The sequence below is a fragment of the Vulpes lagopus genome, chromosome 2 (genome assembly GCF_018345385.1).
Source record: "Vulpes lagopus strain Blue_001 chromosome 2, ASM1834538v1, whole genome shotgun sequence".
Lineage (NCBI taxonomy): Eukaryota > Metazoa > Chordata > Mammalia > Carnivora > Canidae > Vulpes > Vulpes lagopus.
In genome coordinates this window covers 81,052,753-81,068,005 of record NC_054825.1, presented here as the reverse complement: position 1 = coordinate 81,068,005, position 15,253 = coordinate 81,052,753, and the positions used below count along the sequence as shown (strand labels likewise).

The following is a 15,253-nucleotide window of genomic DNA, read 5'->3' as shown; positions in this document are numbered from 1 at the left end:
GTTCACAGGACAGAAACACGCATTTCGCTCGATGATCTTCAACAGAAATGTGTCATCGAGAGCACGACGTTCATGGCCGACAGAAACCTCAATCTTTCCTCTTTGTCATCAAGAAAGTGAAGATACTGGAGACGCCCGCAAACGGCTTCAACCCTCTCCCTTTCCACATACTGTGTCCGTGTCCACCCTCTTGTAGGCGCAGACATCGTCCCCCGCACACACAAACGGGGGCCTTTGCACCTCACGCGTCTCGGAGCATCCCTACAACTTCTTGCCCGCGTCTCCGGAAGCCGGGGCCGCATTTGCAGACCCCGGTTCAGGCGGTCGCCGCTCCCGGTCTCCCGGTCTCCCGCTCCGGCGCGGCACCGCCGCCACAGCCGCGCGCAGGTGCGCACTGCCGCTCCGTGCGTGGACGCCCCCGACGCACCTGACGCGCGCCCAGACCGCCTTCCGGCCCCGCGCGCCGGAAGTGCTTGCCTCATTTCCGCCTCGCCAGCGATTGGCTCAACGCAAGACTCCTTCCCTTGGCTGTGAGCCCGCGGCTCGAGCCGGCCCGCCTCTTGCGCGCAGTGATGACGACATCGGCCGGCGGCGGCGGCGAAGACGGGGGGGACGGATAGGGCTTCCCGGGCTGCAGGCCTGGCCGTGGCGAGCTGCTGTCATGGCGGCCGTGCAGTGGGGCTTCGTTGCCCTCCTCCTGTTGCTGCTCTCAGGGGATGCCCAGGGCTCGGAGCTGCCTGGGGCTGCTGCCGATGGGTCAGGCGGGAGTGGGGTCGGCACAGGAGACCGCTTCAAGATCGAGGGGCGTGCGGTTGTTCCCGGGGTGAAGCCGCAGGACTGGATCTCGGCGGCGCGAGTGCTGGTAGACGGAGAAGAGCATGTCGGATTTCTTAAGTGAGCCTCCTGTGGGCTGCGGGAAAGCGCTTGGCGTGGACGCCAGAGGGGAGCTGCCCCTACGCGAGCCAAGTATCGAGGGCGAAGGGGTGGGCGCCGGTGGCGGTGTGCGCCGGGAGACCTTGGGGGCCCTACGCTTCCCCTCTCCTCCCCGTCGCCCGTTTCCCTGTACCTGGGGGTGGCAGGTGCTTGTCCCAGGGCGGAGCGGGGCGGGGGGGTCAGTTTCCTTCGACTCCGTTTTCGCCTTGCTACGAGGTCGACCACTCCTCGGCCCCGCGGACGGGTGGACGCTAAAGTCTCTGCGTCTCATGTGATTTCCTCCCAATCTGGCCACTTTTTTTTTTTTTTTAAGATTTATTTATTTATTCATGATAGACACAGAGAGAGAGAGGCAGAGACACAGGCAGAGGGAGAAGCAGGCTCCATGCAGGGAGCCCGACGCGGGACCCGATCCCGGGACTCCAGGGTCGTGCCCTGGGCCCAAGGCAGGCGCCAAACCGCTGGGCCACCCGGGGATCCCCGAATCTGTCCACTTTTGCATTCGTTTCTGTCTTTTGGCAGCTTGATGTTGTGTAGAAATATGCTGAGCGAGTGGGAATTCTCAAAGCCCAAAGGATTTCTATGATGGCATAGACTGGGAGGCTAATGTTGCTGCTTCTCAAATTAATGGGCCCTGAAGTCCCTAATCAAAAAGCATTTTTTTTTATTTTTGCCTGGAGGTGGGATTATTCTTTTTTTATAGTTGAATTCATCGAGGGATTTGCAGCGTTACATTTGGGGCATTTGTGTGAGACTGGGGTTTCTCCACATTTGCTAACATGGTTCAGTCCTTTCTAGCTTATTGTAAAAATGGGATTTCAACTTCTGTTAAAGAACGTGGTGAATTTATTAGCACTCCAGTTTTGCAGCAACCTGCTTTTCAGATGTTTAGGCACAACTGTGATGTTTCAAGTCTTTCGTTCGCTGCTTGGGATGTGAAACTGAACTGAAAGAAAATATTTAGGGCAGCTCCGGTGGCGCAGCGGTTTAGCGCCGCCTTCGGCCCGGGGTGTGATCCTGGAGACCCGGGATCCAGTCCCACGTCGGGCTCCCCGCATGGAGCCTGCTTCTCCCTCTGCCTGTGTCTCTGCCCCCCTGTCTCTCTGTGTGACTGTCGTGAATAAATAAATAATTTAAAAATATTTAGGGGGATCCCAGGGTGGCTCAGCGGTTGAGCGTCTGCCTTCAGCCCAGGGTGTGACCCTGGAGACCCAGGATCGAGTCGCACATCGGGCTCCCAGCAGGGAGCCTGCTTCTCCCTCTGCCTGTGTCTCTGCCTCTCTGTGTGTCTCGCATGAATAAATAAATAAAATCTTAAAAAAAATAAAAATATTTAGGAAAGAAAGTGTTTTCCTGATTGGTTTGTATACCAGCAAGTGGTATTTGAAAACCAGACATTGTAAATATGGACTTTTTTTCTTTCTTTCTTTTTTTTTTTTTTTTTTTTGGACGTTTATTTCTCAATCTGATTTGCAAATATTCAGATCACCCGGGTGCTGATGAATTAGAATTTGAATCTCAGATTAATAATGATGAGAAGCTAGTCTTTTTTTTTTTTTTTTAAGATTTTATTTACTTATTCATGAGAGCCATACACACAGAGAGAGGCAGAGACACAGGCAGAGGGAGAAGCAGGCTCCACGCAGGGAGCCAGAGGTGGGACTTGATCCTGAGTCCCCAGGATCACTCCCTGGGGGAAGTCGGTGCTAAGCCGCTGATCCATCTGTGCTGCCCGAGAAGCTAGTCTTAATGCTATTTGTTTTTACAAATCTGGCGTTAGGGCGTTCTTTAGGGTTTGCCTCAAGTGATGATGTTTTAATGAAGAAACTCCATTAAACCTTGGGAATTGGGGATCCCTGGGTGGCTCAGCGGTTTAGCGCCTGCCTTCAGCCCAGGGTGTGACCCTGGAGACTCGGGATCAAGTCCCACATCCGGCTCCCTGCATGGAGCCTGCTTCTCCCTCTGCCTGTGTCTCTGCCTCTCTGTGTCTCTCATGAATAAATAAATCTTAAAAACAAAACAAAACAAAAACCTTGGGAAATTAGCCTAAACTAACCACTTGGCTTCTCTTTTCTGTGGTATATAATTCTTTTAAGAAGCATTTATAATTTTTGTTTTAAAATAAGGTATAAGTTATATGTTTGTTGAAGAAAACATAAACAAGAGGTAAGGGATAAGACAACATTTTATCGTATCTTTTCCAGCCTTTTTGTAATCATATGACCTGTTTTTAATAGTAAAATACAATATATAGTACTCTGTAGCCTTTTTTTTTTTTTTTCCCCACTTAATATCTTGTGAGCAGTTTCTGACATCCTTTCATGTTCTGGCATTTGTATATAGAAATGTTAAGAATTAAAAAAAAAGAATTAATATGAAGAGCTTATGGTGGGACTCTTGTTGGAAGAGGGATAGTAATTTGTCTTATACCTGTTATGTATAACTACAATGCCATTTTGACTTATAGTTCTGCTTGTTGAGGGTGGCTTGGGTCTTGGCTAATGGAGGTGAGGGGAGTTTTGACTGAGGATGCTTCATGCCACTTCTTGCTCTCATCACTGTGTATATAAAGCATAATTTACACTCCAGAATAAATAATTCAAGGGGGGATCCCTGGGTGGCACAGCGGTTTGGCGTCTGCCTTTGGCCCAGGGCGCGATCCTGGAGACCCCGGATCGAATCCCACATGGGGCTCCCGGTGCATGGAGCCTGCTTCTCCCTCTGCCTGTCTCTCTCTGCCTCTCTCTCTCTCTGTGACTATCATAAAATTAAAAAAATAATAATAATTCAAGGGAAGTCTAATGAAAGGATTAAACAGTGTAGTCATGGTGTTAGGGAAACAGCCAGGTTGTGCGGTACTCTGGAGTTTACAACCTCAAAGCCACTGTCACCTCTAAGCCTGAAGGAAGTAGGGGAAGTAAAGGTTACTGGGGCAGGAAAGGACTGCCGCAAGAGGAGCTCTGCCCTGTGATGGAGCAAGTCAGAGATGGCCTGTCAGGGGAGAGCTGAGGAAAGATATGCTAAGCTCATTTTCTTTCCTTCGGTCTGCAAAGAGGGAGGAAAAGGGTGGAGAGTGGGTGTGAAGGGCCAGTGAAGACCTCCAGCCCAGGAATAAGTTAGTTTGATGTTTACATTTCAATTCTGTTTTAGTTTAGTGTGTACTTTGAAGTAGCAAGGAGTATCTTTTCCTCCTGCTTTGTAAGTATTGTGAATGTGGCAGAATCAGTTTTTTCTTTAGCTATGAAAGAGCCTAATGATTTAAGAAGCATTATTTAATGTATTATACTAGGACTTCTTTGATAAACCAGATTTTTTAAAAAGATTTTAGTATTCATGAGAGATGCACAGAGAGAGGCAGAGACATAGGCAGAGGGAGAAGCAGGCTCCATGTGGGACTCGATTCCAGGACCCGGGGATCACGCCCTGAGCTGAAGGCAGATGCTCAACCACTGAGCCACCCAGGTGTCCCTAAAGCAGATCTTTTTAGGATCATTTGTTTTCCTGAAACGGATACTTCTTTTTCTTCAGAAGGTCAGTTTCTCATTATCAAAACAAATTAATTTTGATTGTGAACCTGAGATTATCAGCTCTTCGTGGGATGGTTTTCTAAGTCCAGAAAGTAATAGAGGAAATCGGGAAGAAAAGGCAAATGGTTTTAACCACATAAATCTATTAAACTTCTATATATCCAAACAAAAGTAACCAAAGTAGACAGGAACTATATGTAACATGTGGAACAAATGGTGCTTGATGACCTTTTTCTTAGACAACAAAATGCAAACAAAAACTAGGAAAAAGCCATTAAATTTTAATTAAGGAATTGTTACAGGAGGTTGGCAAAATTGAAACCTTAATATTGTAGTAATAATGCCTATTGATAATTTCCCTTGAATGAAGACATGGCTTCAGAATTGAAACAGTACCCTCTTTATCAGCTGTCCCACAGAAGGAATTAGAAGTGCTTTCTATGTCAGGATTCTCTGCTCCTGTGGCGTGCTCAGAGTTGTCAGAATCCTTTCAGTGTGATTGTGGAAGCTGAAGCATGGGGACAATTCTTGCCAGTTTGGGTGTTTTTTTGTTTTTTGTTTTGTTTTTTTCTAACTTCTATGTCATTTGGAGGAGCTTGATTTAGGACTTAACAGATGATTTAAAACATAAGAAGAAAGCAGCAAGCTGTTGATCAGCAGTGTCCAAATAATGATTTTCATTTTTCCAGGACAGATGGGAGTTTTGTGGTTCATGATATACCTTCTGGATCTTATGTAGTGGAAGTTATATCTCCAGCTTACAGATTTGATCCTGTCCGAGTCGATATCACTTCAAAAGGAAAAATGAGGTAAGAGCATCTGATTTAGTTTTTACAAAAGGCGAGGATACCAAATACCTCCTATATTGCTTTTAGAATTTAGAGTTAGGGTTGAAAAGTTTCTCATGTAAACTACAGATATTCCATGAAACATCCTTACATTATCTTTAATATTTTTTCTCCTCTGCCACCTAAAATATCCTTATATTATTTTAATCTGAGTGTTGGTAATATTGCAAAGTTGAACTTCCTCCTGCTCAGATTTAAAATTTATTTTAAAGCTCCTAATAGGATTATAATAGAGAAGAGGCAAGATTACCTATCATGAGAGCAGAAAGTCTGAAGGTTATAATTGCAATATGATTATTGAAGTGGGAAATAATTTAACTTTTCTAAATTAGAAATATTACTACCTGTTTTTCATTGGAGGTTATTGATAATACCTCTTAATACCTATTTAATAGTTGTATTGATCTAGAAATTTCTACAGTTCTTCCTTTCTGAAATATTTAGTGTACATTGGAAATTTAGTATTTTTTAAGCAAATGGTAGATTACATTGTTTAGTTTATCTCAAAGTAAGGATCGTGATAAGAAAAAAAGCACAGTATTAGAGGTTGGCAGACTAGGAAAAATTTCAGAATTTCTAAGTAGATGAACATATGCTTTGAAGTTTAGGTGAAAAGAATGCTGGACTAATTCAGGTTGTGAGTATGGAATATCACAAATCCGTTTGAAGTTGGAATCCCTTGTGTAGATGTCCACAGTTATTCTTTCTGTTATAACCCCAGTTATTTATTTATTTTTTTATTGTCCCATACCAGTAATATTCTCCTTGGTCTAATCTGACCAGGAAGTATATGAAACAATTTTATTTATTTTATGTACTTGTTTATTTTTTCTATCTTTATTGAGGTATGGTGACAAATATGAAAGTATTTTGAGTGGTAATGCCTTTTCTATGAGCTATCACAAAATAATTCCATGTTACAGTAATAAAGCATAGGTCTTGCAAAGGTAAAAATAGATTTGGGGTTCGAGGAGCTCTGTTTTATTACTGATCTTTTTGGTATGTGCAAAGAATATTTAGATTGATTTGTAGAGAACCCAAATTCAGCTGACACGATAGAAATAATGTTCAGTTGGTACCATAATATTTACATTTGAGTTTATGCCTAAAATGTTTTTCTTCTTTCTTTGCCTTTTGTTTTTGGACTTTGAAAGCTATGAAAGTATAATGTGTAAATATGCTATAATTCACATATAATGAATGAGTCACACATAGAGCTGTCTCATCCTTTATATCAGCTCCTTATTAGTCCATTTATGCCACTGCCTGTTATGGACAGACAGGGGTCCCCCCCCTCCCCTTTTTTATTTTTTATTTTTATTTTATTTTTTTTTTATTTTTTTAAGATTTTATTTATTTATTCATGATAGTCACACAGAGAGAGACAGAGAGGCAGAGACACAGGCAGAGGGAGAAGCAGGCTCCATGCACCGGGAGCCCGATGTGGGATTCGATCCCGGGTCTCCAGGATCGCGCCCTGGGCCAAAGGCAGGCGCCAAACCGCTGCGCCACCCAGGGATCCCTCCTCCCCTTTTTTAAATGTGAGTGAACAGAGATGATTGTTTGGTGGCAATTTAAATTTTTTTTTTTTTAAGATTTTTTTTTAAATAAATTTATTTTTATTGGTGTTCAATTTTTCAACATACAGAATAACACCCAGTGCTCATCTGACAAGTGCCCACCTCAGTGCCTGCCACCCAGTCACCCCCACCCCCCTCCCCTTCCACCACCCCTAGTTCGTTTCCCAGAGTTAGGAGTCTTTCATGTTCTGTCTCCCTTTCTGATATTTCCCACTTATTTTTTCTCCTTTCCCCTTTATTCCCTTTCATTATTTTTTATATTCCCCAAATGAATGAGACCATATAATGTTTGTTCTTCTCCGATTGACTTATTTCACTCAGCATAATACCCTCCAGTTCCATCCACGTCGAAGCAAATGGTGGGTATTTGTCGTTTCTAATGGCTGAGTAATATTCCATTGTATACATAAACCACATCTTCTTTATCCATCATCTTTCGATGGACACCGAGGCTCCTTCCACAGTTTGGCTATTGTGGACGTTGCTGCTAGAAACATTGCTGCTAGTGCAGGTGTCCCGGCGTTTCATTGCATCTGGATCTTTGGGGTAAGTCCCCAGCAGTGCAATTGCTGGGTCATAGGGCAGGTCTATTTTTAACTCTTTGAGAAACCTCCACACAGTTTTCCAGAGTGGCTGCACCAGTTCACATTCCCACCAACAGTGCAGGAGGGTTCCCTTTTCTCCACATCCTCTCCAATATTTGTGGTTTCCTGCCTTGTTAATTTTCCCCATTCTCACTGGTGTGAGGTGGGATCTCATTATGGTTTTGGTTTGTATTTCCCTGATGGCAAGTGATGCAGAGCATTTCCTCATGTGCATGTTGGCCATGTCTATGTCTTCCTCTGTGAGATTTCTGTTCATGTCTTTTGCCCATTTCATGATTGGATTGTTTGTTTATTTGGTGTTGAGTTTAATAAGTTCTTTATAGATCTTGGAAAAGATTTTATTTATTCATGAGAGACAGAGAGACAGAGAGGCAGAGACACAGGCGGAGGAAGAAAAGCAGGCTCCATGCAGGGAGCCTGATGTGGGACTTGATCTGGGGACTCCAAGATCACACCCTGGGCCAAAGGCAGGCGCCAAACCACTGAGCCACCCAGGGATCCCTAAATTCTTGATACTATCATGAAACTAATATAATGATGCCACTAAAAATAAATTCTTTAAAAATTTTCTCCTCTATTTTTGAAGTTAAATTGTTGTCTTAGAATAGTTTGTCCAAATTCTAATCATATTTCTTGCTGTTGTCTATTTAGAGCAAGGGTGAAGCTTGAATTGAAGGTAATGTCTTATAAATATGTTTATAAATATTCTTTGATAGAATAAATGGACTTTGAATTTCAAAGTAGATGAACCTCATTAGGTATCAAATTTCTTGTCTTTTTAGAGACAAAGATTTTTAATAAAATAAATAGGTAAAATCCTAGTATGTTAAATTTAAACTTTAAAGGACTTATGACTTTTTATAAATTTTAGAATTGTAAGCTTAGAGTTGGGTAGGTATGTAGATTACACTATTATATACACATTTAAGTGTTTTTTTTTTTAATATCAAAAATACCAAATCCTGGAGGAAATGAGGATTGTTAAAAGGGATACTTGTCTGTTAGAAACTATATATATATTTTTTTTAATTTTTATTTATTTATGATAGTCACAGAGAGATAGAGAGAGAGGCAGAGACACAGGCAGAGGGAGAAGCAGGCTCCATGCACCGGGAGCCCAACGTGGGATTCGATCCCGGGTCTCCAGGATCGCGCCCTGGGCCAAAGGCAGGCGCCAAACCGCTACGCCACCCAGGGATCCCAGAAACTATATTTTTATTTACTTTTGCTCTGAATTTTGAATAAAGTAGTCTAAGAAAATGGAAATATTTTTCTGTATATGAAGTTTTTTTTTTTTTTTTTTTTTTTGCTTTTTGCTGTGGGTAAAGAGTACTTCCTACTTTAGCATTTAAGGACTAGTTGCAGCAGTGGGATTCATGTTCTCGGTTTCCTTCCTGATGATTGGATGCCTGAAACTAGGTAAAAATCATGGGCCTTATTATTTTAATAATCGGAAGTGGGACAGAATAGAGAACAGAGTGGGATTCATATAAGATCCTAATATTCGTGACCAACATTTTGTAAACATGCATGGTAATATGACAGACATTTCCTTTTAAATATATAGCACCCAAATGAGTAAGGGAAATCCTGGGAGGACAAACTATAAACCATTTTCCCACCTGGGGGTTTTGATACTCTAACCACAATGCTTAGTTTTGGGGTACCTGGGTGGCTCATTCAGTTAAGCATCTGACTCTTGATCTTAGCTCAGGTCTCAGCTTGTGGAGACTGGGGGGGAAAAAAAGCTTAGATTTTATTAGCAGTATGTAGGTAAGAGCCTTAAGATTGTTTTGAGCCAGAATTAGATCTAATACTTGATTCCCCCTTTGACCCTTGGCACTAAAATCCAAAAGACCAGGCTCCCAATCAGAAAAATCTGTCCTGAAATTTAATAGTCACAGTCCTACCTTCACTGAAATTTGGGGTGTGAATTTATTACTTCTTGCATAATCCAGAAACTTTGAAGCTGTGCAATTAACAAGATCATCCGTTTTCATAATCTTGGACTCCTGGCAGAGACAAATGCATAACCTCTTTGCAGGGAAATACTTTGTCCAGGTCCACACATAAAGAAAGTATATAACTTATCAAATATCCCCCAAAAAACAATGTACATGGAGTCAGTAGATGAATTAGACGTCTTAGAACCTCAGATAATAGAATTCTTGGATATGGACTATGTAATAGTTTAAAGTATGTTTAAAACGCTTATACAAATAAAGATTTATTGCCGTAAGAGTAAAATACTATAAAAATAGACCATAGAGGGATCCCTGGGTGGCGCAGCGGTTTGGCGCCTGCCTTTGGCCCAGGGCGCGATCCTGGAGACCCGGGATCGAATCCCACGTCGGGCTCCCGGTGCATGGAGCCTGCTTCTCCCTCTGCCTGTGTCTCTGCCTCTCTCTCTATCTCTCTGTGACTATCATAAAAAAAAAAAAAAAAAAAAAAAAATAGACCATAGATATTTGAAAAAAAGGACAAAATAGAACTTCTACAATAAATATAGGTTTTGGAATACAAAATTCAATGTGTGTATTAAACAATTGAACAGAGATTTGATGAACTGGAAGATGGATCAGAAGAAATTTACCCAGAATGCTGTACACCTAAAGGAATGGACACGGTGAAAGAATTTAATAAGATGCCAAGTAGAGAATAAAAAGGTGGAACAGGTGTCAAGTAGAAATTCCATAAGGAAATGAGCGAATGGTGGGGAGGCAGTTTTCAAGAAGTAAACTGGAACATGTGTGAACATGGGTGAGAGTGTTAATTAAAATTAGTGGCATCTCTGGTGAAAAAGTAGTATTACCTATGGCATTGTTGCAGGATTTTCTTAAATGATAAATTTTTCCTGCAAAGTAAACGTGAAAATTGAGTGTGTTCATTAATGCATATCTCAAGCAATCAAAGAAGTAAAATCTAGCATTTTTATATATTTGTAACAATTTATTATTAAATATAATCAAAGAGCTTTACAGCTAGAAGAACTCTCAAAGAACTTTTGATATAACCAGCAAAGAATTTGTTTAATCCCACAGGCCTAGGTAATAACAGAACTATAGCTAGAAATTAGGTCTCTTGATTCCAAGTCTAGTGTTCTTCCTCTACAGTTTGCTAAATATTTTAGAAATACAGATAAAGCTACTTTGATCAGATTTTTAAGATCAAAAATTTAGATGCCAGAGCATTTTAGAAAAAGCTAAAGGTAATTATAAGGCATTGCTAATGTATTATGAGTAGTTTTTTTAATTAGTAATGTTTTTGATGAAATTACTGATGCTTTTTTCATGTTGCTTTATCAGAGCAAGATATGTGAATTATATCAAAACATCAGAAGTGGTCAGACTGCCTTATCCTCTTCAAATGAAGTCTTCAGGTCCACCTTCTTACTTTATTAAAAGGGAATCATGGGGCTGGACAGACTTTCTAATGAATCCGATGGTATGTATCTGTACAATTAAGTATCTTTACTAATCTCTAATTTGATTCCAGGTAGTTGAAAAGTTCTAACCCTGGTGAGGAGGAAAAGTCAAATTATTAAGATGAAAGGATAATTGTGAATAGTTTTATTGATTTCAGGAAAATAGTATCTTTGGGAATATTAATGAAAAGAATATAGTGAGAATTGCATGGTAGATTTGACATTGAAATGTGCAACAGCAATGTGATAAATATGATGAAATGTTTTAAAATGCAAATGGAATATGTGGCAAGTCACGTGGAGTTAGCTGTCTCATCCTTCATACTACCTGCATATCAGTCCACTGATGAATGTGCCATCATTTATTGATCAGCCACTATTGGTGGCTTGAGTAAGGATTTTTCTCCTTTTTGCATATGTGTAGTAAACAGAAAAATTATTCTGTGGTAATTTAAATACAAGGTATGAAACTAATGTTATGGTATCCACTGATAATAAAACACTAATAGAATGCATTCTTTAGAAACAAATGGACTTTGTTTTTCTGCTTCTGGAAATTGAATTATTATCTTGCAATTGTGTAAGTGGTGATCATATTCCTTTCTGATAGCTTATTTAAGTCACAGAATATTTGGGGACTGTACATTTTTTGAAAGGAATAAATAGTACCTAAAATCTGCTATCAGGCATAAAGAAGCAGGAGAGTAGAGTGGATAGGGGAAATCAGCAATGAGACTCCAAAGCTTATTAAGAAATATCTTGCATGTTTTCATTTCTGAAATTCCTTGGAAACATACCTACTACTAGAAGCTTCATCTGTTATAGTAGTCACCTAGTAGCCTATATTGCAGGCTTGAGAGGATGTGCATTAATTAGAGGGGCATATAATATTTTCTGCAAGAACCACAAAGTTATCTGGAAAGAGCCTAGCTGGCCATCAGGATCATCATTCTTAATGCCAGACTGCAGATTAAAGAAAGTGAATAGTTATGTTAGCAAACTGTGTTAAATTGTAAACTCTGCAAAATGGTAAGTGGTGTAGATAGGAAGTGAGGTGACTATAAAGTCCAAACCTACATAGGTAAGGCTCTTATACTTTATAGGAGTTAAACATTGAGGAGCACCTTATATCAACAGGACTGGGTCAGTAGAATTGAGGTGCTGCCGCTAGTTTTGTTGTGTATATAACATTTGAGTCTTTAATTTTATCATCATTTCAAACATTTTTTGTTTTTTTTTTTTCTTTCCACAGGTTATGATGATGGTTCTACCATTATTAATATTTGTGCTTCTGCCCAAAGTGGTCAACACAAGTGATCCTGACATGAGACGGGTAAGATTATTCCCCCCCTGTGGATTTTTGAACAGTAGTCTGATGCCTGAACCAGCTGTTGTGGCTGACTGGCTTGGGGTTTTTTTTGGCTTTATCCTAATTCCCAAGCCAAATTCATTCAGAGGTTGTGTTAACACAGTATCGTGTTCCAGCCATTTAATTAGTTGTTTCCATTGGACCAGATAAATTGTTGGTTCTGCCTCATAAAAGCCTGGATCTCTTCGTATAGCTAAAAAACTCGGCCTAGTACTGTGTTTGTGCCTCATTTGTTAAATAGTTGAAATGCATAATAATCCTGGTATCCCAGTCCAAATAGTTTGCAAAATGATAGCTTCTTACAATTTATTTTTACTTCACAAAACCTTTCAGAGTACACATTTAGTTTATAAGTTCAGATACATACACACAAATTCTGATCACCAAGGGAGAGAACTAGAATAGTGGCTTCCAGACTTCACCACAAAATCATACCGATTTGTCAATGGGTGGGGAGTTGCCAAGTAAGATCCTTCAAATTTGGGTGCCACTGCTTTGTCTTTTTAAAATTTTGGCTTCCATAAAATCTTCAGAATTTTTTTAACCATTACTTTTCTTCTACCTGGAAACCATCAACAAATATCTCATGAGTTCCAGGTTTTTCCATTTTATATAATATATTGATGTATTGACACCGTATTCATTGCTGAATGAACATTTATTGATTGATAGCTACAAAAATAAATTGTATATCATCTCTGTGGTCAACAAGCTCAGAGTCAGTTAAATGAAGGAAATATAATGGATTTATGAACACTCATCTTGCTATCAGGATTGTAGGTGTACCTTAACACAAAAATAAAGGCTTTACTATTTAAAAAAAAAAAAAAAAAAAAAAAAGATTGTAGGTGTATGTGTGAGTGTGTGTGTGTTTTAAATGGGAAAATAAGATACACATAAAATAAATACAAATGTTTGCTGAGGTAGTAGGTGATCAAGTTCTGTAGAAGGCAAGGCATTTATTCCAAACTGGAATAGCAGAAAAAACTTCATGTTTAAAGAAAGCTTTATGATATTTCAGAATATCTTATTCCCAAATTTGACATCTTAGTTTCAGCATTGGTCAGAGAGTGTACATCCTTGTAATCCTTGTATCTATTAAGCCAGTTAACTCTGTGGCATTAGTAGAAGGAAACACTAGTGGTCACATTGGATCAAAAATTCATTCCTTGCAAAGTGCTTTGCACATAGTAAGCAGTATAAAAAGTTCTTTAATCAAGAGCTTCAGAATTGGAGAGATTAAAAAATAGAATTGATATGTTTAATGCAGGGTCTCAAGATCTCTTGCCATATACATTTAATTCTTGATTATTAGAGCATGTTAACATTTTTTACTTATGCTTGTAACATTTCTTTTCCTAGCCATATATGTAAAAGCACTTTCTCCCTGAGAACCTGTGTATAAATTCTACCTTTGGGAAGAAAGCCTAAGCTAATATCCAAGTAGTGTTGTTCAACTTTAAATGATAGATAATACAGTATTTGCTATTCTTTTTTCATGTGTGAACTAATACAATTTTAAGTTCACTTTTGGAATTTAATGTAAAATTTAAATGTAGCATGTATTACATTAGTATTTTTAAAGGTAGAACAGTACTTTATAGATTGTTGGCTCAGTAGAGGACAAAACTGTAAAATGAAGATACCAAATCCACATGAGGTCCTACCAGTGATTTGTTTATAACATTTATGTTGCTTGCTTTAGATGCTGTGATAAGGTTACTTGGGCTGTATAGATTTACCACTAAGGGCCTTAGGAATGGAATATTGGAAATACTGTAGTTACTTTTCAAACATTTCTGATAACCTTGGTATATAATTAAAGATTGATACTCTTTTTATATGCATTTAAAGAAAGCATGAGTTAAAAAAAACACTTGGTAAAACAGTAAAAAAGCATTTTTATCAGAAAACATGAAATAAAATGGCAAGAATATGATCACATATAATCTTAGAAAATACCCGTTATGAAAACATAAGCTGAATCAAACCCTGTGCAAGATTTATTGGGGATTAATTAAGGATCACAATACTTAGTAGTAAAAAGGAGATATGAAACATGGTTTCTGAAGGGCCGGTGGGTATAACATTGCTGAGAACCAGTAGCTTCTACTTGTATTCCTCTCCTTTAATGGAAGTGTTAGTTGTTAACTGACTTGAAAGATCTCAGTGCCTTTCCAGTTATTGTGCTTTGTCCTCTTGCAGGAGATGGAGCAGTCAATGAACATGTTGAATTCCAACCATGAATTGCCTGATGTTTCTGAGTTCATGACAAGACTCTTCTCTTCAAAATCATCTGGCAAGTCTAGCAGCGGCAGCAGTAAAACAGGCAAAAGTGGGGCTGGCAAAAGAAGGTAGTTGGACCATGTGGAGATAGCATTTGCACAAACACAGCAACACTGGGTGACATCCAAGTCTTGAGGGGAAACCGTGTGAAGCAACTACTGTAAATTTGAGTCATCCTTAAAGTTGATCTCTTATAACTGTTGTGTGTGGTAACTCTTCAGCACGTGTTTTGTACTTGGTAGACAAGAAAACCCAGCTTTCATCTTTTATCTGTATGAGGTCAATATTGATGTCACTGAATTAATTACAGTGTCCTATAGAAAATGACGTTAATAAATTATATGAAGTACTTTACATTATGTATATTAAAATGTCTTAATCCAGAGATGAAATGATCTTGTTACTTCTCTTTCACTTAGTGTTTCTTTTATTCCAAACAGTTTTCTTCTTTCATTATATGAGGCTTAAAATTGACATTTCCTATTTAAAAAGAAGTGGCTTATATTTTTGGAGCTGCACGTGCCATGGTTTTTTTGTGTAGCCAGACCTTACGAAATTATTAGCCCTGCCCTGCATTTAAACAACAGGGAATGTTTGGGGTGGAACCATATGTTCCTGATGTAGTTTTAACTTGTTATTACAGTTAGTTTCAGAGTATAGATGGGAGTACATGTTACTAGT

The 15,253-nt window shown here is 39.6% G+C and overlaps 1 protein-coding gene across 1 annotated transcript; it reads left to right on the top strand.

Annotated features, from left to right (window-relative positions):
* Positions 1-579: 579 nt before the first annotated feature.
* Positions 580-14,957, top strand: EMC7 (ER membrane protein complex subunit 7). Its single transcript, XM_041745395.1, has 5 exons — positions 580-894; positions 5,150-5,269; positions 10,799-10,937; positions 12,170-12,250; positions 14,492-14,957. Exons 1-5 carry the CDS (start codon positions 662-664, stop codon positions 14,642-14,644), a joined length of 726 nt encoding a protein of 241 aa, XP_041601329.1. The 5' UTR covers positions 580-661; the 3' UTR covers positions 14,645-14,957.
* Positions 14,958-15,253: the final 296 nt, after the last annotated feature.